The sequence below is a fragment of the Microtus oregoni genome, unplaced genomic scaffold, assembly GCF_018167655.1.
Source record: "Microtus oregoni isolate MIOR12 unplaced genomic scaffold, Mior012 000063F_ref0000156, whole genome shotgun sequence".
NCBI classification, from domain to species: Eukaryota; Metazoa; Chordata; class Mammalia; order Rodentia; family Cricetidae; genus Microtus; species Microtus oregoni.
The window spans coordinates 10298200-10326032 of NW_024543873.1; the positions used below are offsets into that span (position 1 = coordinate 10298200).

General features: G+C 42.8%; 1 protein-coding gene across 1 annotated transcript in view; it reads left to right on the top strand.

Annotated features, from left to right (window-relative positions):
* The window catches only part of LOC121439847 (dedicator of cytokinesis protein 11-like), a 200977-nt gene that overhangs the window by 81324 nt on the left and 91820 nt on the right, over positions 1-27833 (top strand). Inside the window, 11 exon segments of the mRNA XM_041640459.1 lie at positions 793-876; positions 4631-4771; positions 6223-6435; positions 10587-10709; positions 11985-12067; positions 14812-14934; positions 15118-15194; positions 16977-17161; positions 17249-17314; positions 19314-19406; positions 22521-22644. Coding sequence (XP_041496393.1) covers positions 793-876; positions 4631-4771; positions 6223-6435; positions 10587-10709; positions 11985-12067; positions 14812-14934; positions 15118-15194; positions 16977-17161; positions 17249-17314; positions 19314-19406; positions 22521-22644 — 1312 coding nt within the window.

Genomic DNA, 27833 nt, shown 5'->3' on the forward strand with positions numbered 1-27833 from the left:
TTTCTTCTGTCAATCATGTGGATAATTTACTCAGATAAAGACTTTGGTGAACAGCCACTGTTTGTGCTACCTCCCCTTATTTGTGGAGTTTGAAATAAAAAAGAATGTGAAGGTAGACAGTTATTGCCATGCGTATCTTAGTGGGATGTACATTTCTTCTGTTACAGTGAATTAGAGCCTATAAACCGCTTGTTCGTTTCAATCGCTGTTGAGGCTACTTACACATTTACTTTTGTTTATTTCCCTGGACTCGTGATACAAACGCCGTTCTGGTTCTCTGTTTTAAATTCACCCTCTCTGAGAATCTAAAAACATCTTTAAAGGATCGCAACCTGCTCATGACCCCATGGTCTGTGATTTCTGAGTTTGTGGGTTTTAGCTGAATCCTTCTTGTGGTTTTTAGTCCTGCGAGATGTATAGTCATTATCTCCCTGAAGACAATAGAGTCTGAATCGTGTATGTAGCTTACAGCCAGCATTATGGGGATGTCAACTATGGTACTGTTCTCTTTTATTTCTTGCTTGCATCCCAAGTCTTTTGGATTATTGTTTTATAATGAGCACAAAATGTAGAATATTTAGGTCTTATGGAAATGTATAATAATCAGATCTTAGTATTAATCTCAATGATGGTGCTGTACTCCCCAGCCAATCAAGCCTGTTAAAGCCATATTACATGCATGGCAGCAAACATGGCACATGGTGTCACTGATCTGTATAAACGATAGAATTGCCTGGCATTTAGTTTTGTTTTGAAGGAAAGGTAACAGTGTTATGTATCTTTAAATTTTAGTATGGCAGAGAAACAGAACAGCTGAACAAACTCAGTAGAGGAGATGGAAGACAGAATCTCTTTTCCTTCGACTCGGAGGTGCAGGTATTGATATATCTCTAACTCAGATATGCACGAGTGAGGTGGGTCAGGTTGGTGGTGGTGGTGCATGTTCTCTGAGTTGACTCCCCGCTCAAGAGGACTGCTGATAACATGGGACGGAATGTATATATCTTCTCCTCGGTCTTTTAAATCCTTGCATCACGCTGCTTCCCATGGGTAATTTACATAATGCCTATAGATGATTAAGTACAACTGTGATCTAGTGGCAATGAATATCTACAATATAGAGAGTACTGAATTCAATGAAATGTGGATTTTCTCCATTTGATATTGGTATATAGAACAGGGAAGTATGCAGTATATGACTAGATAGTTTCTAAACTAAGAATATTTCGCAAAATTATCTGGGGGAGTGAATTTTTGTTTTCTTCTCCTTTCTATATGAAATCTTTTTCTAATAGTTTATTGTTGTTGTCGTTGTTGTTGTGTGTATCTGTGTCATTTTTGTAGGCAAACATATCATGGTGCACAAGTGGAGGTCAGAAGACAACCTTGTGGAGTCTGTCCTCTCCTTTACTCCTTAACGGGTGCTGGAGATTGAACTTAGCTTGTCAGGCTTGCATGGTAGTGCCTTTACCCACTGAGCCAACTCCTGTTTTAAATAAAAAATATAACATGAACATGGCAGTTTTTAGTCCAGTAAAAACATATGAGGGATATATAAAATAATTTGAGGAAAACTAATTTTGTTATTTCCTTTTCCTTTGTGCTTGAAGAGTTCTTGAATCGAGTTCTAAGTGTGTATGCGTGATACGTACGGTAATGAAATTCCCATGTCAAACTGATACTGTGGGGCGTGCATGTGTGGCGTATGACTGTGTACAAGTAAGCATATGTGTGCACCTTTCTGTGCACCTGTGACAGCCTGAATTTAGCTTGGCGCATCTTCCCCCCATCACTCCACACCTTCTGTTTGGAAATGGTTCTCTCCCTGAACCTGGAGCTCAATGATTTAGCCAGACTAGCCAGCAAGCCCCAAGGATCCACCTGTCTCTTATCTCCATGCTGCCCCCCCCCAGCTGTGGGCTTACAGGTGAACAGTGTTGTGACAGTTTTTTATGTGCATAGCCAGGTTCCCTCCTCAGGTCCTTAGGCTCGCACAGTAGGCGCTTTACCCAGTGATTCTAGCCCCAGCAAATTAATTTCAAAAAAATTCTATTTTCCTCATAGCAGTTTTATGTATTGTTTTAATGTCAGTTATGTGATAGATAGATAGATAGATAGATAGGTAGATGCAAGCATGCATCCATACACACACACTGGTGAGATGTTCCAGTTGGTAAAGGTGCCTGATTACTTAAATTCCTAAAACACACTTAAAAGTGGAAGGAGAGAATCAACTCCAGAAAATTGTTCTCTATCCTCCACACATGTGCTATTGTACACACACACACACACACACACACACAGAGAGAGAGAGAGAGAGAGAGAGAGAGAGAGAGAGAGAGAGAGAGGAAATGTAAGACCAAATAGAATAGCACGTTTCAGAGATGGCCATCTCTGGGACACTGGTTAAAAAATGTCCTTGTTGCAAACATGACTGAGCCTTTGCTTGCCCTGGGTGATTGGGCTCTAATTGGACACGTCAGGCTCTTTGCCTGAGTACAAAGCAGGCAATTGACAGTGGTTGAAACTGAGTCCAGTAGCTTTAAAAACTTGTGGCGTAGTGTTTTTTGTGGTCGGGAAACTGAACTGATTCTGTGTTTATCGGAGACCTACAAATGAGAGAAAACCCATAGTTGTGGATGAATCTTTAAGCACAACCAACATGAATTTCCTGGTGACTGTGGAAGGTCACCTCACACAGAGTAACTCCTGTTGTGTCAAGTAAAAGGTGAAATTCACCCAGAATTTCAACTTCCTCTTCTGGTCACATTTCAGTGTGGCAAGATAAGAGTCTTGTCTGTGCCCTTAGTGAATAACGAAATGCTCCTTTGACTGAAGGAGTGTGGCGTCAACTCTGAGCTGCTGGGCAAGGCCATAGGTCTCTAAGTTTATTCTTAGGTGCCTCAGAAAGGAAAGGATTTGGGAGCTGGGAGCACTTTGGGCCACTTGCTCCACATTCCGCTGTCTGAGTAAGACAGAAAAGAAAGCAGATAAATGGGCAGAAATTAGAACTGATCTCCATGGCAATGACTTGCTTCAGCTGGCTCCATAGCTAGGTGTTTAAAAGGGGCTGCCTAGTCCCCCATGTGCGTGTTTTTTGTAGATAAATAGACTCAGAGAGGGAAACTACACATTCCGGTACAGGTTTTATGCATTAGGCTCCTTTAAGGGAAGTTTTGTTAGAGACCCAGGCTGGGTCAAAGCCATTATGATATCTAAGAGTCTTCAGGTATATCTGGCTTGACTTGGGCTGCTCAGGTAGCTGAGAACAATTCTGTCTTTTGGCTTGACTGTTCTTTATTGGCAATAGTCTCTGATCAAGTTAATTGTGAGTCATTTCTCCCCTACTGTGTCTATGGCTTTAATGAAAGTTAAGTTGTCATATAATCCATACTTGGCTTCCTGTTTGCAAAGAAAATGGACAGAGGTACTTAGACTGTGTGAGCCTTGGGAGCTGGGGAGTTTATTCTAGAGTTTTCTTTGAGAAGACACAGATGCCTGCCCTATTAGAGGAACTGACTCCCAGTATCTTGTGTTTAAATGTTTTATTTACCTTGAGGTACAAGCACTTTTCAAGAAATCTATCTTTGTGGCAGTTAGAGCACATCCCTCGGTTCTATTAGAAGCTGAGCTCATATTTATCTGTCTCCTAGGCAGGCCCTTTCTCTCTCTGCTCATCATTTAAATGTAGGCAGTTTCCCTGGGCTCCAGCCTTGGCTGCCTTTCACCCTAGATGCCCATCACTTTCAAATCCTTCTCCCCAACACAGACCCCTCCTAGTTTTCCAGTCACTCCAGTCGCTGGCTAATCACCTCAAGCTCAGAACACTCTAAGTGAACCGCTGCTGTCCCCCCATCTGTCATTCATTTGTATGTCACAACGAATGACGATTTTTAACATCGCTGTCTGTGTGAGCTCCCGTGTCTGACACCGCTGTGTGATTCTTGTAGGCTTTCCTACCTCTTCCTGTCCATCTGTCCTGAAGGGCTTGTGAAGGAAACAGATTCTACCATCTCTGAGGATGTATTCTAGGAAGAAGAAGAAAAGAGCCAAATAAATGGAGGCTAAAAGTAACGCAAGATAAATCCAAGAAAGGAAGTTTAGACTATCTGTACGCACTTTTGTTTACAGGGAGTTGGGGAAATACTTCCCTTCACAAGTGCACGTTGATGGGACAGACCAGAAGGAAATGAGAGGGCAAGCCATGCAGCTCCTTGAGGGCAGGGTTCCTGATAGAGCAGCAAGCACACAGACCCTGTGGTGAGGAAGGCGCTAGATGGGCTAGAAAAATAAGCAAGGAAGGATGTGGGACTTGGAGCAGTAACCTGAGGGGGCGGGGAAGCAAAAATAGTAAAAGACAAGGTCACCAACGTGGGAAATGAGAGTCATGGGAGTCACGCCTTGTAGGGTAGGGGTTTGTAGGTCAAGGCCTGGATTCTATGTTCATTGCCTTAGGCCAGATTCTCCTCATCTCCCTCCAGGAGTTCTCTAAGGGCTTGTCCAGTGGAATCCAGACTGGACAGAGCTGCTGGATTCTGCCGCCATCTCTAACATACTGATCTGAATCTCTATCAGTCAGCGTCACTATGAACCCTGTCTCTTTAAATAACTCACGCTGTCTGTTTTGTAGAGGTTGGACTTTTCAGGAATTGAGCCTGATGTAAAGCCATTTGAAGAAAAGTGCAACAAGCGTTTCCTGGTGACTTGCCATGATTTAATGTTTAATATCGTCAGTCACATTGGAGACAATGCAAAAGGACCTCCCACAAATGTACGTATGACCCTTCCTTCTCCTCCCCTGCATCCAGCATATTGAAGAATCGCTTTTCTTTTTATGACTAAGGGCTAATTGACAGAACAAAAATTCCAGTGTTACATATTATGATTAATTTGCCATGAAGAATTTCGTATCTTTCTTTGGCCAAAGTACAAATGTGTTCTCATCTTGAGAGGATTCCTGCAAGTCTTATCTACTTGGATGGCAGTTGGGAAAGGTCCTACACTTTTCAGGAGTGCCGTGTTCCCAGAATCTGAAAGAAATATCCCTCACATTGGATTTGACTAAGGAATAGGAATTCTTCAGGAAAATTGGTTCATGGCAGTGAATTAGTGTCCCCAAGCCCTAGTGTGACATAGATGCTATGCAGTCTGCTAGGCTTACTTACTGTTCTATAGAATGAAATTCACTTTTGGTCTGTATAAATACTAGGTATCCTGAATCGAGGAGGTCAGAAATACTTGCTTCCGTAAATGTCAAATCTTCAAAGACACCGTATTTAATGTTCATCTTTATTTTGGGTTTCTAGTTTCAGAACTATCAAGTAATGATGAATTCTTTCACAAAGTAGCTAAAATCTACTGGAGTACTTTTCTGCCAGTAAAGGTTTAATCTTCATGTCACCTGGTATGAGATTTCTCTTTGTGACCAGCTTTTGAATGCCATCTGTAGGGAGGAATCATGTCTTCTAGATTTGCTGATGGGGGCAAAGCATTTTTTGAGTAATTTACTGTTGACTGACAAGTCCAGTGCTCCGATGTGGGTCTCTGTCTCTGTCTCCATCCATTGCCGGACGAAGGTTCTATGGTGATATGCAAGATATTCATCAGTGTGGCTATAGGAGAAGGCCAGTTCAGGCTCCCTTTCCTCTGCTGCCCAAGGACCTAGCTGGGGACATCCCCTTGGACACCTGGGAGCCCCTCTAGAGCCAACTCTCTTGCTAACCCTAAAATGGCTCCCTTAATTAAGATATCTTCTTCCCTGCTCCCATATCCACCCTTCCTCCATCTCAACCGTCCCACTCCCCCAAGCTCTCCCCAGTCTTCCTCTTCTCCCTTCTCTCTCCTCATCTCTTCCACCAGACAAGGATTTTTAAAATGATCTATAAGTTAGCATTGTTTTAGGAGTCGTCAGTAAATATATAGCAATTTAAATTGTATTTATAGATTAATGCTTCTTTAGATGAAACTTTTGAATTCTGCACACCTTTTAAAACATTGTGACTTGTAAATTTTTGGGAATTTATAACTTGAGAATTTGCACTTGAAGAAATGACTAGACTTTTATTTCTCAATGCCTTTCATTCAATGCAGAATAACAATAGTGCAATTTTAGCTAAATAATGAACTGGGACAATAACATAATGACTCAAAGAAAAAAACACTCATTTTGCAATCTATCTCCCAAAAACTTAATTTTAAAATGTCAACTGTCTTCATTCCTAGGTTGAGCCCTTTTTCATCAACCTTGCCTTATTTGATGTAAAGAACAATTGTAAGATTTCAGCTGACTTTCACGTAGACCTGAACCCGCCCTCTGTCCGTGAAATGCTTTGGAGCACCTCCACCCAGCTGACCAATGATGGGAGCATAAAGGGGGGTTCACCCGAGTCTCTGGTCCACGGAATTGCCGAGTCGCAGTTATGCTACATAAAGCAGGTGATTGTTGCTCCTGGACTCTTGCACTCTTGCAGTACACTCACGACAAGAAAGAGAAACATTGTTGCCTTCCTTCATGGTTTCAGGCACTTTTCTTAGAAGATCTGGGGTAAAGGCAGGATTTGAACCTAGACCTGAAAGATCTCAATCGGCAGTAGTAGATTGAGTACATTGTAGTTAAGTTCTACCATACATACCACCTCCACAAGCACTACCAGATCCTGGGGGTTGTAAATACAAGGAGTGGGCTGGGTGTGGGGCTAAGTGCTTCAGAAGAAAGGGGCAGGGAGAGGGTTAGAGTCACCCTGGGGAAGAGGACATATCCACTCTTCACTGGTGAGGAAGGGTTAGACAAGAGCCCTTGTCACAAAGAGACTAAACTCCCAGTGGCTTTCTTTAGCCACTTTCTATATCAGAAGACGGGAGATACTAGAAAGTTTTGGGGGCAAAGGTGGAAGAACCTCCAAGATTGTACCCTTCCTCTACTTGGAGCCCTTGTCAGTAAAGGGCTTCTAGGAGCTAGGTAGATGGCTCACCACATAAAGTACTTGCTGCTCATGCGTGAGAACCAGAGTGGATCTCTAAGAACAACAGAATCCAGGTGGGCATAGTGGCCTTTCTGTGATCCTAGCCCAGAGACAAAGGATCCCAGAGACAGACACAAGATATTCTGGAGCAAGGTGACTCTTCAGACTAATCAGCATGGTGGGCTCTGGGTTCAGTTAGAGGCCCTGCTTCAGGGTTTAAAATGGAGAGCCATCGAGGAAAACCCCTGGTGTCAACTTTGGGCTCTTACATGCACAAACACATGTACCACATATGCATGGGAACACACAACTCTTCACACACCGCAATGCATCCACACAAGGAAATGAGCTTCTCTATGCCTCTGGACCTTCTCTAGTGTGGAAGCAGTGACAGCTTCTGCTTCCCAGGGCCCTTATGGGAATCAGACAGGTTGCAGCATCCCCAGAAAGCAGGTGCAACACATGTCCTCAGTGCAGTGTGCCTGCTATGGGTAGCGCCAATAACGGTGACCTTAGATAAAGGAGAGAGAATATTGCTTTTATAAATTGCCAGATGGTATTAAAGTATAATATTCATTGCTGGCATCAGTGTGGGAAAATGCCAAGATGGCTGGAATGAGGAATGGTGGGTCCTCAGCAAATGCTTGCAATACTTGGTTATTCTAGCTGCCCACATCATGTGATATACTGAAAGCCCAGGGTGTGTGCTCTTCTTTACCATCTCCTATAAAAACATTTCTGAGCTTCTGTTTCCGAATCTTTTAAACATATTGATAACTAGTGTCTTTAATTTAAAAAATGAAGGTAGAATGAGATCAAGCATACAGATAGCCAGGCATAAGGTTTTGTTTAGCATGAATTATACTTATTCAGGCACAGTAGTATACATCACCTGCTTGGGAAGATTGCGGCAATGGGATCACTTGAACTTGGGAAGTCCAGGCTAGCTTGGCCAACATAACAAGATGGGTGGTTGGAAGGAAGGGAGGAAGGGAGCGAGGTAGGAATGGGGGAAGTCAGGCAAGAAGGAAGGAATGACCTGGGTGGTGGGGGTGATGGCGCTCACACCTTTAATCCCAGCACTTGGCAGGCAAAGGCAGGTGGATCTCTGAATTTGAGGCCAGCCTGGTCTACAGAGTGAGTTCCAGGACAGCCAAAGCTCTTACAACACAGAAAAACCTTGCTTTGAAAAACCAAAAACAAACAAGAAGAAGAAAGAGGAAGAGGGAAGGAAGGGAGGGAGAAGGCAAAGAAGGGCAAGGGGAGGGGAACGGAAGGTGGAAAATGGGAAGGAGAGAAAATGGAAAAATGGGAATGGAAGAAACATTGAAAGGGAAACATTTATAGAAGCAAATAAATGCAAATGGGAAACCACTATAGACATGGAAGACCTGAATGCTGTAGGTGAAACTTTTTGGAATTTATTAACAGACCATGGCTTCCACCAACCAAAAGGCTAAGGGTGTCGTCAGATAGCATCTGAGGCCACTGCATTGGTTCTTTGACACCGCTGTAATCCACCTACCTGATGGCCTCACCAATGGATTTGAAATATGTATTACTTTATGACTTCCTTTGTTCCGTTTCTATAGAAACTTCACAACATTGTCACCATATTGAAACATGGAATTTTGGGTAACCTGAATCTTTGTTACCAGGCCTTATTGGCAGACATAATAACAGAACGAACTGTCTGCTATTCCCTTAAGAATAGTTTAAAAATTACAAATCTACTGGGCTCAGAGTCCACGGATGAACAGACCTCCTGCAAGGGCAGCTTGGATGGTCTGTTAGCCCAGCTCACAGTTCAGGCAGCATGTTTCCAGCAATACCAGGAGCCGAGTTCTGTGACCTTGTTACAGTTTTGATGGGCCACCCTGGTGTTGACCAGACATCTAGTGTATTTTATTTCATTTAATCCATATGTTTTTGATAGCACTCTTATTCTTAGTACCATCATTTTATAGGTTAGAAACCTAAGGTGTAGACAAGATAAGAATTGGTTAAGCTGATGAATGGTCAAGCTAGAATATGAGCCCAGGCTGTCTAGCTCCTCACCCATATTTTAAATACCTTGTTCTATGTTTTCTCATGCTTGCGGCTTGGAAATTGACCACCCAGCCTTTCTAGAAGCTCTTTGAAGGGAAGGGACGTTGCTAACCTTGCGAACTGTCTTCTGTTGTGTTCTGTCAAACTCAGAAGCTCCAATTTGTATCTAATGAGATGATATGTCTGAAGTAACTTGAAAGCTAGAAAGCAACATATTAATACACAAAACAGGAAAATAACACTTGATAAAGACCTAGTGATGGAGTATTCTACTCAAATTCCTTTGCTTATTGAAGTGAGAGACAAAATCCACTAAAACACATGTTCAAAGAAAATGGTGTGACTTTGGCTGCAGCTGCTTTCCCCATCTCCATTGAGAGCACCAAGCTTTGAAAATGCAGAGTTTTCCACGATGTGGTTTAGGACATGTGTGTGTGTGTGTGTTGTGTGTGTGTGTGTTTGTATATGTCCATCACGGTGTGTATGTGTGTGTATGTGTGCATGTGGATGTGGAGGTCAGAGGTCAATGATGGTGTCGTCTTCAATCATTCGATAGCTTATTTTTTCCTTTTAAAAGAGACTTTAATTTGTTGTTTTTAACCATGTGTATATGTTGAAGTGTGCATATATGGGTAAATACATGAGTGACCATGTAGGCTCCTGGAGCTGGAGATACAGGCAGTTGTGACCCCCGCCCCCCAACATGGATCTTGGGGACTGAACTCTTGGCCCTTGCAAGAAGAGCTTCAGGCAGCTTTCTACCCATCCACTTTATTTTTTGAGTCAGCATCTCTTGGTGAAGCTGGGAACTCTTCCATTCAGCTGGACTGGTTAGCCAGTGAATTCTAGGAACCCTCCCCCCTCCCTGTCTCCTCCCCAGCATCAGGACTACAGATCTTCTCTGGGCTTGATGTGACAAATTCAGGTGCTCCTGGCCTGATGTGACAAACACTTTACCCCTGGGCTACCTTCTCCGCCCCAGCTGGTGAGCTTTCCCATTAGTCAGAGCAGTGAAGTGGAATCTTCCTTCTTCACCGCGTTCAGTGTGAATTGTGGGCGCCCTGCTTGGTAGGTATAGCCACTTGCACGACTCACACTATCGTTAGCACATAGCAATGAAACCAGCACAATGTGTGTTGTATTCATTAGGTCTAAGAACACATCTTACCAAAGAGCCAAACAGAAGGAGCTCGGCAGCATAGTGAGACTTTTATGTCAGGGGCGAAACCCAGGTGCAGCTAATAAGGAACTAGGAACTGCGTTTGGGAAGATACATTGGAAGCAGCCAGTATTACCCCCTGGACATGGTGGCGCAGGCCTGGGATACTAGGGCTGCAACATTCAAGTGGCAGGGGCAAGAGGGTTGTTTCAAGTTCAAACCTAGCAGGTCTATAACATAGCTAGACCCTGTGTCAAAAAGTTCCCCAAGTGACAAACTACCTATCCCTAGAATCCTGGCCGTGATCCTATGTTGAATATCAACATTCTGTACTCGCCACACTACAAGCTAGCAGTTGCCAAACAGCCATATGTATGTTGCATAAAAATATCTAACAGAAGTCATTCTTCCCCCAGGGAATCTTCTCAGTGACGAATCCACATCCTGAGATTTTTCTGGTTGTGAGAATTGAGAAGGTGCTGCAGGGGAGCATCACACACTGTGCAGAGCCCTACATGAAAAACTCAGATCCAATAAAGGTACTCTAAAGCACCATTGGTAAATACTCCTGCTTAATAGCGAACGTACCTTTTCCCAGTGTTTTAAATGGCATTGTCTGCGACTTTTTGATAAAAGAACATATTCTCTGAGGACTTGTCACGTTGTGTGCTATAGGAAGCTGTACCTATGTCTGCTCCTGTCTGTGATGCCACGAGGCTAGACAATGAGCACCTCCTTCATCAATGTATTGACTCCCAAGGGATGCCCTCCACTGTGGTCCATTTCATCCTTTATACTTTCTCAGTGGTATTCCTTTCGTGCATGATGTGTTGACATATTACATGATGGGGATTTTTCATTGTTTTTCTTTTTTTCTGAATGTTCTTAAATGGCCATTTTTGTCATCAAAATCTCTAGCTCCTGGCATCTGATTGTTTAGAAACTGTTTGATTGAATCATGTCCTCTCGTGCTATAAATAAGAAATCTGAGCCCTAGGGAGGAGAAGTGTTTGTGGAACGATTAATTTATAACACCACAGTTATTGTGTGTTTAAGAGCCCATCAATCTACTGTATGTTACATTTTGTTGTATTCGACTAATATTTATTAAGTAGAAGATGCTTCGGAGACGTGAGTAATTTGTGGGTGAAAGACTTTGCAATGTACACAAGAGCCTCTAGCATTTTGCATCCCTGGGGATAAGCATCCAGTCTATTTAGGCCTTATAGACAGCTTATCGCCTTTGCCATCTCTCATTGCTTGTTCAAACAGCGGCTGCTGCCCACAGGAGACTAATTGCATTGACTCTTGTCACTTGTGCCTTATCTTGGGAGTAGAAAGGTCAACTGTATCTAGAGCAAACTTCTTCCATGAATAATGAGGATCTGCCGGCAGCGAGGAAGGAAATACTTGTTAATACTGTCCAAAGTGCTGCCTGCTGAGGGCCGTGGTGCAGAGGATTCCTGCATCTTTTTAGTCTGTGTTCTGTGGAGAAAATAACAAAAGCCAAAAAGAATTACTTTTTGATTAGGGATTTGGCTCAGTCGTAGAGTGAAAGGCTCTGGGTTTGCTTTCTAGTTACTGGCTGCCAGCCCCCCCCTCCCCCCCGCCACTACCACCAACAGAATTTTAAAAGAGATACTTTAGTCTTAGAAAATGGGTAGCGGGAAGGTGTTATGTTTTAATATTTTATTTATTTATAGATGTTTCTTTCTAGATTTTGGTGTTTTATAAGGCTGACTTGAGGGAGGTTTTGGGGTGAATCCATAGCAGATTGAACAAATCCACACTAATCTTCTTCTTTCTACTCGTAGACAGCCCAGAAGGTACACAGGACAGCTAAGCAAGTGTGTAGTCGCCTTGGACAATACAGAATGCCCTTTGCTTGGGCTGCCAGGTTCGTGGAAAACAAATCCTGACCCTTCTATTTTCCATTGTCTATGAAGTTGGGGACCAGTGCCCTTACCAGTGGTCTATTTCTGGCAGGCCAGCTGTGGCTTGGGGTACTTGGGATGTAAAGCCTCTTTCTTTAGAATTTCCCATGCCTTCAAGAATCCTTCTAAAGCCCTCTTGTGTTTATGCACTCTTGCTTTAGGGAATTGTTTTTGGCTTGGGTTAATCCGATGGATACTACTTACTCTTATATTTTCATACGACTCATTGCTAAAATGGTAGAGTCTTCCCCCAGAGAACTGAAATGTATAATGAATTGTGTACAATATGTCCAGTTTTTCAGTGTTGACTGAGTTTACGGCTTTACAAATTATCATAGAATCATCCTGGGATATGTGTTGAATATTCGATGACAAAGAATGCAGCCATGAAGTGCAAGCTTATAATTAATAGATGTCTCTGTTTCCTGGTGACAAGGTCAACCAACCCTTTGGCAACAGTGGACTTAGGAGCATACATCCTCTATGAGTATTACACTACTGTTGTTTATGAAGGTCGTTCATCCAAATCTTGCAAATCTTCAGGCAATGAGGACTTGAAGCCTGTTTTTTTGCTTATCCCCACTTCAAAGTGTAAATTCATAAGCTTGTTTGTGGTACAGCCTGTACAGTTGACTGGGAGTTCTTGGTAAAGGGCACCATGTTCTGAATAATTCAATCAGTTATGTTCCCTGTGTGCTGGGGAGGACACGAGGTAGGAGATTCGAAGTGAATCAACTCTTCTCTCACTATTTATAACCATTTCATTTGGGGGAAGGATCTCGAAATGTTTCGTGTGCTCACAGACGGGGAGGCACTATTTTCCTTGTTTTACATACTGGTTGAAACAAATGATTGCCAAGGATAGGCGAATGGCAAAAACTAATGGATGTTGCCGTCCTTGAAGTAAAGTATGGCTTATAAATATAGACATGCAATTACTTGTAATGTTTCTACCTTAAAAGTCCATAGCTGTTGCTACTACTGTTTATATTAATAATACTCCTTAAGTGTTAACTCTGTTCAGAACACACCAATCTAAGAACTTAATGCATATTTTGTTTATTTATTTATTTTTGGAAACACAGTTTTGCAGTGTAACTCTGCTTAGCCTAGAGCTCACTACTGTGTTGACCAGACTGGCCTTGAACTTGCAGCCATCTTTAAGCCACTGACTTCTGAACAAAGGGAACTGTGTGCACCACCACGCTTGGCCTAATATTTATTTTTTTAAGAGAGAAGTTCCATTCCCCGATCTCTGAGATAAGGACATAGAGACCCAGAAGGAAAGGAAAAAGCACAGGAAACCCGTGCCTAAGTCCTACAGCTTGTGGCAGAGCAGAGATCAGGCTATGGGGCTACCCAGTGTTAGCACTAAGCCCAGACCACCATGGCATGCTCCTGCTCTCAGACAGTTAGAGGGACTGCTTGATGCTGCTTGGCCACGTGAGAAGACTAATTCTGAAAGCTTCAGAGAGAAACCCCGATGCCCAGTTCCGGTGGAGAATTCTGCTATTTTCTCCTTCCTGGAATGTTTCCATCAGCAGCAGTAGCAGGAATTTACTCTGAAGGTTTGTCTGGAGCGTTTAAAAAGTGTAGGAAAAACCCCTGTTGCCGGAGAGAAATGCTTTAAAGTGGGAGCAGTGGGCTCTGCTGAGGAGAATCGGGGTTCTGGCTATTGCTATGTCCTACTTCCTATATTACTAACAGTGCATTAGGTGCTTGTATATTACTTTCCGTTGTAGTAGGAAAAACGGCTGCTTAAAATGGTAGAGGAGGTGGGGTGTGGTGATGCACGCCTTTAATCCCAGCACTCAGGAGGTGGAGGGAGGCAGGCAGATGTCTGTGAGTTCGGAGCCAGCCTGGTCTATAAGAACTAGTTTCCAGGACTAAGATTCAGTGTAAGTTTTATGAGTTTATGGTGATGAAACATCACTTTTGATAAGATACATTTTAAGAATCCACCTTAAAGGCAGGCAGTGGTGGCGCAAGCCATTAATCCCAGGACTAGCGAGGCAGAGAGGCAGGCAGATCTCTGTGAGTTCGGGGCCAGCCTGGTCTACAAGAACTCGTTGCCAGGACAGGCTTCAAGCTACAGAGAAACCCTGTCTCAAATAAACAAACAAAGAAAAAAAACCCACCTTAATAAATGTTCACAAATGTAAGGACCACTTTAATCATGACTGATAAGGTATATAAGGAATTTTTCTCCCCAGAAAGGTTCTTCATGGACCTGTCCAGTCACCATTGCACCCCCAACGCCCACGCAACCACCCATCTGATTGTCATGGTAGATAAAATTTTATCTGTCCTTAACTCATCATAAAAGTGGAATCCTGCAGCATGTACTCCTGGGGTTGGTTCCTTATGCTCAGTGCATTTTGGGGGTTCCTCCATGTTGTGTGGAATTCATTTTAGATATTTTGGGTGGCATTCCGCTGTGTAATATGCCAGTTTGTTCCCCCCTTTACTAGCCGATGCATTTCTGATTCATTACCAGTGTGGAGCTGCAGCCAGTCAATTTGCTGGGCACATCCGGAAACCACATGGACCCATGCCTGGAAGCCGAACAGCATTGCTGTAGAGTCGGTGCTGGGCGCTTCACTTGGTGAGAGCCACCAAAGCTCTCACCGTCTTGCGTTCTCGCCAGTACTCGTTGATTATTGGCACTTCAGACTTTGTCTAAAAAGCTGTTCTACTGCTGTTCTAGACCCGTTTTCAAAGACACTCAGGGCTCTCTGGATCTCGACGGGAGATTTTCCCCTTTGTACAAGCAAGACAGTAGCAAGCTTTCAAATGAAGACATTCTCAAGTTGCTATCAGAATACAGAAAGTAAGTGTGTGATATTAGTATGCTAAATGAATAGAATGCATGAGTTATTGATTCCTTAAAGGAATGAGTGCGAGTTATATACGGGGAGAACAGAATGCTTAACGGTTTGAGTTGGATCTCAGATAGCTAGTGCATTTAACAATCATCATTTTTAGCCCTAAAATATTCTTGCTTTATACCTAGGCCAGAAAAGACGAAATTGCAGATTATCCCTGGACAGCTGAACATCACCGTTGAATGTGTTCCTGTAGATTTACCAAGTAAGAATGGACCGCAAATAAACATTGACAGTTGTAATTGGAGCTTGGGTATTTATCAATAGTTTACTGCAGGTTTGCAGTGTCTTAATTTCCTAGGGCTGCCCTAACCCACAAGGGAAGGAGCCTGCTAGCAGAGGATGTTTGGGGTCACACATTGCAAACTGAGGGCATCCTATATATTGTAAAGGTCCATACAAAACTTGATTTGTATGAATAGGGAGGAAGCCGGTGCGACTCTGTGGTAGGATGTGGTGGAAACAATGGAACAGGAAGTGGACGTAGAAAAGAATACGGAGAATTGTGTAGACTGTGGCAACACCTTAGACTTGCATTTTATTTTAAGAACACTGAGAAATCACTAAAGGATTGTACACAAGGAGCAATAGTCAGCGTGCGTTTTGAAGCATGAAACAGTGAAATAGATTATTTTTCATTAAAAAATCGTTGAGGGGAATGGAGAGATGGCCCAGTAGTTAAGAGCACTTGCTACTCTTGCAGAGGACCCCACGTTAGGTCCCAGCATCCATATCTGACTGCTTACAACCACTTGTAACTCCAGCTTCAGGAAATCTGACAGCTTGGACTCTCTGGGCACCTGAACACATATGTATATGTGTGTACACACAGATTCATGCACACATGCATGCATACACATACACAAATAAATAATGAGACAAATCTTCAATTATTGGACTATGGGCTGGGCAGGAGTTTATGCATATGCATATAGATGTTCTTTGCAACGTTCTTTACATTAGAGGGAACTTGGAAATTACTAGCATCAAGATTGTCAGTGTGCTTCAAGCATTTATGGCACACCAGTACCATAAAACTTGATGCAATGTTTCAAATTGGTGCTCATAATTTGTAAAATGGGATATCGGATAAAATCTAAGTAATCAAGATTTAGTTGTCCACATCCCATAGGGGTTTCATTTTGCTATGTAGAATGTGCACAGGAAGAAGAATAGAGGACTCCACATTCAATATGGCCATGCTAGTTATCTGTGGGTGGTGGAATGACCAATTGCTATTGTAAACTTCTGTTCTGTGCCTCCAGAAGTTCTGTCATTAGTATGTATTGCCTTAGTAATCAGAACAAAAAGTGCAACCAGAATGGTGTCTTAGGCTCACTTTAGCCTGGGCCTTTGTCCATCCTCATGGCTCTCTGTCTACAATAAAGACAGTGTCGCAGCCCTACGCATTGCTCATAACCTTCACTACAGTGGCCAGGTCACAAACACATGTGGCTAAGCTGCACAAACACTCTGTGGCTTTTATTTTATTATTGGTAGCACATCGTAAGGTCTAGAATTTCAAAAGGCTCCCATTATTTCCTTAGTGAAACTTTGCACCTGCAACGAGTTAGCTTTTTAAAAGCGTCTCTCCATGAGCTAATTGGAAGCATAAAATTTACTCTCATTGCTTTCTCCCGTACCAATAAAAACTTGCAGCAAAAGCTAAAATTGCAGCCGCAGGAGGGAAAACGCAGTGAGTTTCTTTGCAGAGTTTAAATTTATCAAAATTATGATGTGTTATATTTGGCAAGTCCTTAGATGTTGAGAGTGAAGAAGCATGCCATGTCTGGCATGAAGGTCCTCTCAAACTCGGTGCTCCACCCTGTCCTCTTCTGCAGCTTACACTTGCCTGGCTTTTTGTCACCAACTAAGAATTCTGTTTTGAAATCGTTTTTTGCAAACATGTATATTTTCGCAAATGCGGGAATGTGTTAGTGACTGTTGAATTACATGTGCTCCGCCTGCTTATTTTTTCCTACCGTAGATTGTATTACCTCTTCATATGTGCCCCTGAAGCCCTTTGAAAAGAACTGTCAAAATATTACCGTGGAGGTTGAAGAGTTTGTGCCAGAAATGACAAAATATTGCTATCCATTCACTATTTACAAAAACCATCTGTATGTCTATCCCTTACAATTGAAGTACGACAACCAGAAATCGTTTGCCAAGGTAAGGACACCATACATTCTTGGCACCTGTAGTGCTGTTTGTCATTGACTCGCTGTGTGATTCACTTTGGCTGCTTCATGGTTGTAGGCCAGGAACATTGCTGTCTGTGTGGAGTTCCGGGATTCAGATGATGGTGACGCATCGGCCCTAAAGGTTTGTTTCTGCTGCTGAGCAGTGTGCCTTTCGGGAGGCAATTGTAGAGATGAAAATTTGAGTGCGTGATGCTTTCATGCTATGAGTTTCATGTCTGTAGATTTCAACAATAACGTGTGCTAGCATGGCAAAGGTAATATTGCATGTTCTACTATTACTTGTGCACTAAAGAGTTTGTTAAAATGATCAGTATCACAAAGCAGGGAGGATGTGCGGCTGGGAAGATGGGTAACTTTGGGCTGTGGATGTTTATCTATATGGTGGTATCGCTCTGTAGTAGGGTACTGGCTTAGCATGCACAAGGCCCTGGATTGCATCTTGAGAAGGGGAGAGCAGACACGTTGACTTATTCAGTTACGACATTTGCTTCACTTGACTTTTCATTGCTCTGTGGCCTAATCACAAGGTCATTTTTAAAAATGACTCGATAGTTTCTAATGTTCCCTTTAGGGGACCTTATAGTGCCACCATTAGGAGACCTTTAACACCTTTCTCTTTGGAGCCTGAAGAGGCTTTTTGAGCTAACAGACGCACAGCATGAAGGCTTTGATTTGAAAGCTGGGACTTCTGCCCCACGACTGGCCAAACGGTTACTTCCAAACTTAGATCTGTAAGGTGGAGTCTCAGTGGCGTTCAGTGGAGCCCTGGATGCCGGGCATCAGGCAGCGCCTCTGTGGTTTCGCTAGGAACTTTTTCTTTTCAAACCTAGTGATCAGAAACCCGAGACACAACCCCAAAAGCATGTAGCCATCAGCAAATGTGTGTCTGCTTCCTCACTTCTAACCTCAGTCAGCCAAATGGATGAGTAGTTATACTCAAACCCACTAGAGAAAACTACCCAGGCACTCCCAACTACATTGCTGATTACTGTATTGTCCCTATGTTTGAAAGGAGCCCCCCTTTCAAAGAGGGCATTAAATTCAATGAATGATTAGCTGGCTCAAACACAGCAGATTATTTTCTCCCTCTGCTTGTCTCTTAACTAGAAATGAGCACGACCAGTTCCCTTTCCTTCCCGCAGCATCCTTTGATGTACTTTAGAAACCCTTTTGTTACTTCTTGGTAGTTCTTAGAAAATGCCCTGATAACTCGTATTTTGGGAGAACTGGCTGTGTACTCGTGGAGTCTCAATTTCATTTCCTAGCTGGCCTAGAGCTCACTCCAGAGTAACGGTAAAGCAGTTAGTAGCTTGGCATGCTGGCTCAATATTCATCCTTCGGCTTATTGGGTCAGTGGGGGTAAAAGAAAAATCAGAGTAGCGTGAAATGGAAACATGCCAAGGAACCGTAGAAAGCCTTACGTCTAATACCAGAAAATGAGTGAGATTGAAAACAAAAACTGTACCGCATAAAATGTTACTTTAAAAAGTGTAAAAAGAAGCTGGGCAGACCTTTTATTCCAGCATTGAGAGCCGGAGGCAGGGATGCATGCAGATCTCTGTGAGTTGGTGATATGCCTGTGAGTTTCAGGCCAGCCAGTGCTTCATACAGTGAAACCTTGCCTCCAAAGGAAGGCTTTAGAATGTAAGAGAACAGTAAGCTTGTCTGAAGCTTAATAGATATTTGACTTTTTTTTTTTATTTTTAGGTTGTTGAGTTTTAAAAACACCTTTTTACCCCTGAACAAAGAGTGTCCAGAAACTCTTGCTGACTAAGGTTCACCTGTCTGTCATATTACGCTCTTTAAGCAAAGAGCCAAAAGCATTACAGAGAAGGTCTCTCTTCTAAAGGAAGAGAGCTATGTGGCTTATCACTGTCGGCTAGTTGTGAGTACATTTCTCTGATGGCCAGACATTGAAAGCATTTCGTAGCTGAGTTGAGCACTGTCTATAGAGTGTATCTGAAGTGATCACATAAATGCTGGAACACTTACAAGTTCAGGACAGCAGCTGAGTAAACTTGGCCATGGCCCTCTACTCGTACTGTCTCTAATGTGTGTGGGTCTGTAGCACCTTGTTTAAAGACCTGGCTTAGGAGTGACTCTGTTTCCTTTGTTTGCAGTACATTTATGGAAAACCCGTGGGATCTGTTTTTACCACAAATGCTTATGCAGTGGTCTCGCATCACAACCAAAATCCAGAGTTCTATGATAAGGTAAAAACATCATTTCAGTATTTACGGCAGCCCTTTCTAATGATTTTTTCTTAAAAAAATATTTCAAGCCATTCATCTGCCCATGCATTCCCTGAATGAAAATAAAAAATGTTACATCCAAAGGTGGGGAGTCGGGGGGGGGCAGCTCCTGCCTTCATGGTGTCCTATGATGACAGTGAAAGATTATGAAAAAATGGGACATAAATCTCAAAGTAGAGCTGGCATTCTGGCCCTCCATATTGTCATCAGATTGGCTCTATGCCAACACTTTCTCTTTGGGGCTCTTCATTTCCTCAGTTTCCAAATAAGAAATCCAGAGCCAGGCCTGGTGCTGTAGGACTGCAATGCCAGATAATCTGGAGTATTGCAAGTTTGAGGCTTGCCTGAGCAGTTTAATGGGAGTGTATCTCAAACTAAACATTAAAAGGTAAATATAAGCCAAGCATGGTTACTTACCTGTAATCCCAACATTCAAGAGGCTGAAGCAGGAGGATCAGAAACTCAGGGTCATTCTCAATGATGTAACAAATTTGAGGCTGGCCTGGGTTACATGAAAATGTATCTAGAACATTAGTGAAAAGAGATCTGCAGGTGTGGTTCTCAGGTTGAGAACTTGCCTAGTATGCACACGGCTCTGGGTTCAAACCCCAGGGCCAGAAATTAAGAAATTACTTAACTAAATAAATGTGGGTGTAGACTATGAAACCAGAAATGAGACCACCAGGAGAGATTAAAGGTGTTGGGGGAAAGGGAAGGGGGAGGCGCAATAGAGAAGCCTGTCACTGAAGTAGAAATGAGGCTTAGGGGGTGTGGGGGAAAGGTAGGGGGCAGCAGTGTTGTAGGGTGAACGGGCCGCGTTCCTGCCACCTGGCTCCTGGCTGCCAGCTAGCTTATGCCCTGAAATAATTACACGGAAACTATATTCTTTTAAACACTGCCTAGCCCATTAGTTCCAGTCTCTTATTGGCTAGCTCTTACATATTGATCTAACCCATTTCTAATCATCTGTGTAGCCCATGGGGTGGCTTACCAGGGAAGATCTTAACCTGTGTCTGTCTGGAGTGGGAGAATCATGGTGACTCACTGACTCGGCTTCTTTCTCCCAGCATTTTGTTCTGTTTACTCCGCCTACCTAATTTTCTGTCCTATCAGGCCAAGCAGTTTTCTTTATTAGTTAACCAATGAAAGCAACAGATAAGATACAAGACCCACCTCCATCACAGCAGGGACTCCATGGAGGCAGGAGAAACTGTAGAAAAATTGTCTTTGAAAATGCCATAACAAAACTTAATACTTCAAGTGCTAATTTTAAAACAAAGCTAAATAGATAAATTAACTAAATCCAAACTGGCTTTTCTGAGGGCACGTCTGGCTCTTTTCTTATGGTTTTGAGTGGTAAGGGGCAGCTGGCCTGTATGTGAAGCGCTGGATGGGCTAAGCTGTACAGCTGGGTACCACAATCACATTGGCTGCTCTGCCTACCTCTCTGGAATAAAGGGGAGTGTTGCAATATTCCCTTCTAATTTCTCTGGCTCTTTCTTGCTTGCTGTTTCTCTGCCTCTGTATCTCTTTCAATTGCCCAGTGTGCCTCTCTCGCAGCCTCTATGTATTTGCTTATCCAAACCTACAGATTGCTTTTGATTCCTAGTGTTTGCATGTGACCTGAATGGGAATCCTGGGCCAGATGCTCCTGTCTGCCTGGGCCCTAGAGTCTCCATTTTTGGCTTGGTCTGAATTGTCCCTTCTGCTGTCAGGATTTCTCCCTATCCACCTGCTCCTATATGAATCCTCCTGCCCCAGCTTTGGACATCACTCATTCTTTTCTCAATGTACTTTCTCTGGTTCCTTTGGGGGTGGGGAAGGAATTAGTAGTGCCTTGCATTTTTGCTACCCAGGGGGAGATTATGTCCATGTTTATGTGCAGTAGAGCATTAGATGCCCAGATGGCCTGAGTACTGTGAATAGGCATGTTCTGTAATGAAGTATATCTGTAACAGACCATGGCGATAATACTCCAAGCCATGCCTTGTATGTGCTATCATTGGAGCAAATGTCTAACCACATGCTGTTTCTTATACATAGCTCTATAGCCAGTGAAAAGAGCTGGATCACATAGTAAATTAGATATGTTTTTAGAATGTCTAAAACCGTAGACTTTTTCATTCATTCATTAGATATTGACTAGGAAAGACAGGGAATAGTTCCTTTCATGTGTACAGGTATGGTTACAGGCATGTGTGCCAAGTCATTTAAATTTTTAATTTGTCTCTTAACTGCTAATAGGAGGTTGAAGCATAAAATTGGTTTCTAATTAGAAACTCAGTTTCTTATAAGCATCCTTTGGACCTAAATTTTTGAGTCATATTGATTTCTTTTTGTTTTTTCAAGAATAAAGTTACTAGCCAGGTGGTGGTGGAGCACGCCTTTAATACCAGCACTCAGGAAGCAGAGGCAGGTAGATTTCTGTGAGTCCGAGTCCAGCCTGATCTACACAGCATGTTCCAGGACAGTCAGGGCTTTTACACAGAGAAACCCCGTCCTGAAAACCAAGAAAAAAAAAAGACAAAAAGAAACAAAAAGAAAAAAAAGGAAAGAAAGAAAAATATTTTTTTTCTAGAGGATTTTTTTTTTTGTGAACTTTGATTTGTGGGTACTCTAATGCCATGGTATTGGCACTTTATTTGTAAGGTTTCTTTTTCCATGCACAGAGGAACAATGACTTAGGCAAATGTAGCTTTGCCAATTTAGAACTCATTTGAAATGGATTGCACTGGGCTACAGCATCCCTGGGTGTAAGGATTTTTTTTTTAATCTAGTGCTTTAGAAAAAAAAATCATGCTGTAAAGTTGAAACTGGGAGACTCTAGTGAACTATGCAGAAATAAAGTATTATGTCAACAAAAGGATTAAATCCCCACAACGCTGTCAAACTGAAACCAGCCAGAAAAATATTTGAAATATATTGAAATGCTACCTGCTATCTGGCCACTGGGCTTGTTCTTCAGGGAGTGTTTTGGAACAGTATGGTGAAACTGGCCTACATGTCTGCCAGCCCAACATGACAAGTAAGGCAAAGCAAAACAAAATGTCCTATGTCATTTCCCTCTCTTTTCAGATCAAAATTGAGCTTCCCATTCACCTGCATCAAAAACATCATTTGCTTTTTACTTTTTATCATGTAAGCTGTGAAATCAACACCAAAGGAACAACCAAAAAGCAGGACACAGTGGAAACTCCAGGTATGTGTGCTGCTATTTATTTGTTTGCTCACTGTGGTGTTGGGGAGCAAACCCAGGGTCATATCTTCTTTCTGTAGGATATAAATCTTCTCATCAAGCTGTTGACTACTGCACTCCTTGACCAAAAAGTATATTTCTGAGTTATAAAGTTTGTTGCTAAGCCGTGTACACTGTGTATTCCTGTAGTCTCAACTGCTCAAGAGGCTAAGAGTAGAGGATTACTTGAGCCCAGGAGTTCAAGGCCACCCTGGGCAGCATCACAGGCTCCATCTGAAAACAGTTCATTGGCAAAAGATAAATTATATGTTGATTTTATTATCATGTGTATTAAATAGCTTTGTCCAAGTGCTCATCAGCACAGCCAAACTCCATCAAGCAACATAAAGTGATAACGCTGCTCTCAGGGAGAAACACATATTATGAAACAGTGTTGTTATTTGTTTTATGCAGAATTGCCCTGCAACTAGAATTTTCCAGTTATGCTTGTTGTGGAAGAGAAAAGAGAGCCCAGAGCCAGGGACATCTGTGAGCTGGAGGGAGATTGGGGGCTGCCTGTTGCTAATGAGAACAGATTTAATGAAGTTAAATAAGCTTTAGCACCGAGGCACTAGTTCTGGTCCCATGTCACGAAGGCTTTAAATAAACTAGTGGAAGACAGCTTTAGAAGAACATCCAAGGACTGTGAGCATAGCCGGTGACACTTCCGCTTTATCAATGTCAGCATGCCTCGGGATGCATCCATTCACCAGATATTTCTGCATATTTTTTCTGTGAACTATAGTAGTAAACACTATAGAGAATGTAGTGAAAAAAATCTAATCTAGAGCTTGTGTTCCGGTTTGTATTGATGTGAAAACACTATAATCACAAAGCATCTCGAGGAGGAAAGGGTTTATTTCAGTTTTGCAACTTGTAGTCTGTTATGAAAGGAAGTCAGGACAAGAAGTGCTGCTTACTGGCTGGCTCCTTGTGGTTTGCTCAGCTTGCTTTCTTATAGAACTCAGGATCGTCTGCCCAGGGATGGGATGGTCCACAATGAGCTGGCACTCTTCCTAGCAATCATTAATCAAGAAAAGGCCCAATAGACTTGCTTAAAGGTCAGTCTTATGGAGGTGTTTTTACAATTGAGTGTCTTTCTTTCCAAATGTCTCTTTCTTATGTTGATAGAGAAACCAACCAGGTCAGAGCATCTCTTCATCGAGCATATCATCTAGTTAACTACACTTGTTTTATGTAGACAGATCACTCTAGTATAAGACAGATAGTAGTGAGCACCGAGAACATTGTGATACGTGAGACAGAAGAGTGAGTTGTTCAGCTAGTGGAAGGACAAGTGGCTGCGTCTAAGGGGAGGCTTTTAGGAGACAGTCTTAAAGGATGGGACTGAGCTTGGCCATGCTATGATGGCCAGAAGGTGGGGCAGTCTGGGATCAAAGGGACAGCTTTGACAGAGTCAGAGTAATAAAGTATGGACAGAAAACTACACTGTAAGTACTTGACAAACATAAGAGCCCAGGATACTGAGTGGGGGACCACGGGATACCTGATTGAAAAGCATTGTGGAAAGCATTGAAGGCCAGGCTGTGAATTTGACTTTCTTTTGTAACAGGCATGAGATTATGGAAGGGTTGTTTAAACCAGTCTGAGCTGTTTTGGAGGAAAATGGGCCAGGAAGCAAAGCGAAGGGCAGTGTGAGTTAGAACAGAAAGAAGGAAGGAAGAATAGAAGGACACAGTTGGGGACCTATTTAAAAGGTCATGAAAAGAAAGAGGATACACTATGACCATGTCAGGAAAGAAGAATAACGAAGAGTTACAGAAAAGGAATGTCAAGTATGTAGGTTCATATCTGTAATTGCAGCACTCAGGAGGCTGAGGCAGGAGGATTGCCATAAGCTTAATCCTAACCTATGCTATAGAGTGTGTTCCTATCTTTAAAGAAAAAAAAAGGAATAAAAAGTTTAAATCCTTGCAGTCAGAATCTCTGTGGGCTCCTTATGAATACATGCAACCATCTGTGGATTAAAAATATTACTTTACTTGTGCATATATTTTCATTGTGCATACATGCATACATACATGCATGACCAGGCCAAAAGACAGTCTTCACTGTCATTCCATAGGTGCCACCCAGGCTTTATTGAGACAGGGTCTCTCACTGGCCTGCAATCCCTAGGGATCCACCTCCCTACAGTACCATTAGGAGCTGGGAATTATCCATCACCACACTTGGCTTTTTTCAATGTTCATTCTAAGGACCGAACTCATGTCTTCATGTTCGCATGGCAAGCCCTTTACCTATTGAGCTGTCTCCCGGTCCCTGTAAACGCTATTTTTAAAAAATTGCATCTGAAAGCTGGGTGGTGGTGGAGCACGCCTTTAAGCCCAGCACTCAAGAGGTAGAGGCAGGCGCATCTCTTTGAGTTCGAGGCCAGTCTGGTCTACAGAGTGAGTTCCAGGACAGCCAGGACTACACAGAGAAACCCTCTTTCAAAAAACAAAAACAAAATTTCATCTGAAGCTCTATGTGGTGGCGCACGCCTTTAATCCCAACACTTAGGAGGCAGAGACAGGTGAATCTCTGTGAGTTTTAGTCGAGTTTAGTTTACATACATAGTTCCAGGATAGCCAGGACTATAGAGAGAGAGACCCTGTCTCAAAATTCCAAAATAAATGCATTTATAGTAAATGCATATAGGCTTCCCCCTCCCTTATTTTTGTCCACTAATCAGGGGAGTAAAATGATTATTTACTTAGCATTTACATTCCAGTAGATATTATATGTAATCAAGCAGTGCTTTGACATATACAGGACGATGTGTGTAGGGATGTAAATACTATGCCATTTTACATAGGGGAATCAAGCATGCACAAATTTTAGTATTTCTGGGGTGATCTTTCACCAGTCAGCCTCCTGCGGATTCCAAGGGATGACTGTATTTATTGTACCTGGAAAATATCTGAACTTTCAATATTAGGTAATCGAAAAGAAGATACACCAGTATCTTGGGGGCAAGTGTGCTCCCCGAGGGATACCATCAGGCAGCGGGACTGACTATTAGGGATCCTCACTGAAAGCACACTTAGTTTAGAGCAGAAGCCTGGAGAAATGACGTGAAAGCAGAACTATGAAAATCCGTGCAAGTACTCTCCTCCAGAGTAATAAGCTGGAATTTCCTCATTCAAATCCTAGAGAGAAATGGACAAGATGTTCAGTGGAGCATGAGGTGGTGATTCTTCATGCCACTCATCAATTCTAACTGTCCCCCTTCTAAGTGGCTTCCTACCCCTGTGCCAGATGGCATGCTTGAGAGTGTATCTTTACAGCTTCCAAATGCTGCCTATGAGTTTCAAGTAAGGGATACACTTGGCCATGCTCTGATAATTCACACCGCAAAACTCTCACCTAAGCAGATTCCTGCAGGCAGAGAGTGGATTGATGGTTTCTAGGGATGGGGGATGCAGGGGACTTGGGAGTGCTTGCCAAGGTCGGCTAAGTTTCTCTTCTGAGTACTGAAAAATGTCTGCGGTTCCTGTTAATGAAGCGACTGCAAATTCACTAAAACAATTATACAAATCATACCCCATTAAAACCTGCGTGAGGAAAAAGATTGTCTAAAAGCAAGAAATGTGTTTTCCCAGTTTCTAGTTTGGAATTTTTCCCCTGTTGGTCAGAATTGCAGAGTATTTCCCATTGGTCAAAGTTTCAGAGCGTCAACAGTGTCATTTCTTTCTTTCCCTCTTTTTTATTTGCCTTTTTCTTCTATTTTTGAGATTATAATGACATCATTTTCCTTTTCCCTTTTTCTCTCCAAATCTTCCCATATATCTCTCATTGCTTACTTTCAAATTCATCCCCCTTTTAAATTAATTGATACTACATGCACACACACACGCACACACACACACACACACACACACACACACATTCCTAAATACGACCTGCTCAGTCTGTATAATATAACATGTGTTTTTAGGGCTAACTATTTCAGTATTGGATAACCAGTTGGTTTATTCTTCCCTGGAGAAGACTATTTTTTCCATTCTCACTCAGCATTCCTTAGTCTCTGTAGATCTTTGTATAGGGTTGAGGCTTTGTAGGCTTCCTGACATTATCGTTTCTAGTGGTCCTTCTGCACACGCCCATTGTTTGCTTTTTCTGAGAGCAGAGGTCTGGGGGAAGCATGCTTGAAGCAGCGCTGGAGAAGATGCTCAGCCGCAGTGGCTCAGCATCTGTGAAAGACCTCGGTCTACTGAGAGAAAACCATGTGTTGGCTGGCTTGTGAGAGTAAACACATTTGCCAGATTAAACATGTACACGAAGACATTCTAACCAGATTTGTGTTGACTTCTGTATTCACAGTATAAACACACACATGCACACACATGCACACACGTGCATAGGCATTCATGCAAAGAATTTTTAAGACTTAGAAAGCAGTAGATTTGTAAATGCTCTTCATCCAACACCCCTGATATTTGCCAGAAGTCCATCCAGAGCAAGCTTGGGTTGTTTCTCTTTTCTTTTTTTTTAAATTTTTTTTTATTGAAAAAAAAATTTCCGCCTCCTCCCAGCCTCCCATTTCCCCCCCTCCTCCCACTCCTCTACCCCTCCCCCACTCCTCTCCCCCTCCCTCTCCAGTCTGAAGAGCAGTCAGGGTTCCCTGCCCTGTGGAAAGTCCAAAGTCCTCCCCCCTCCATCCTGGTCTAGGAAGGTGAACATCCAAACTGCCTAGGCTCCCACAAAGCCAGAACATGAAGTAGGATCAAAACCCAGTGCCATTGTCCTTGGCTTCTCAGCAGCCCTCATTGTCCGCCATATTCAGAGAGTCTGGTTTTGTCCCATGCTTTTTCAGTCACAGTCCAGCTGGCCTTGGTGAGCTCTCAATAGATCAGTCCCACTGTCTCAGTGGGTGGGTACACCCCTTGTGGTCCTGACTTCTTTGCTCATGTTCTCCCTCCTTCGGCTCCTCATTGGGACATTGGGAGCTCAGTCCAGTGCTCCAGTGTGGGTCTCTGTCTCTATCTCCATCCATCACCAGATGAAGGTTCTATGGTGATATGCAAGATATTCATCAGTATGGCTATAGGATAGGGTCATTTCAGGTTCCCTATCCTCAGCTGCCCCAGGAACTAACTGGGGACATCGCCCTGGGCACCTGGGAGCCTCTCTAGGTCCAAGTCTCTTGC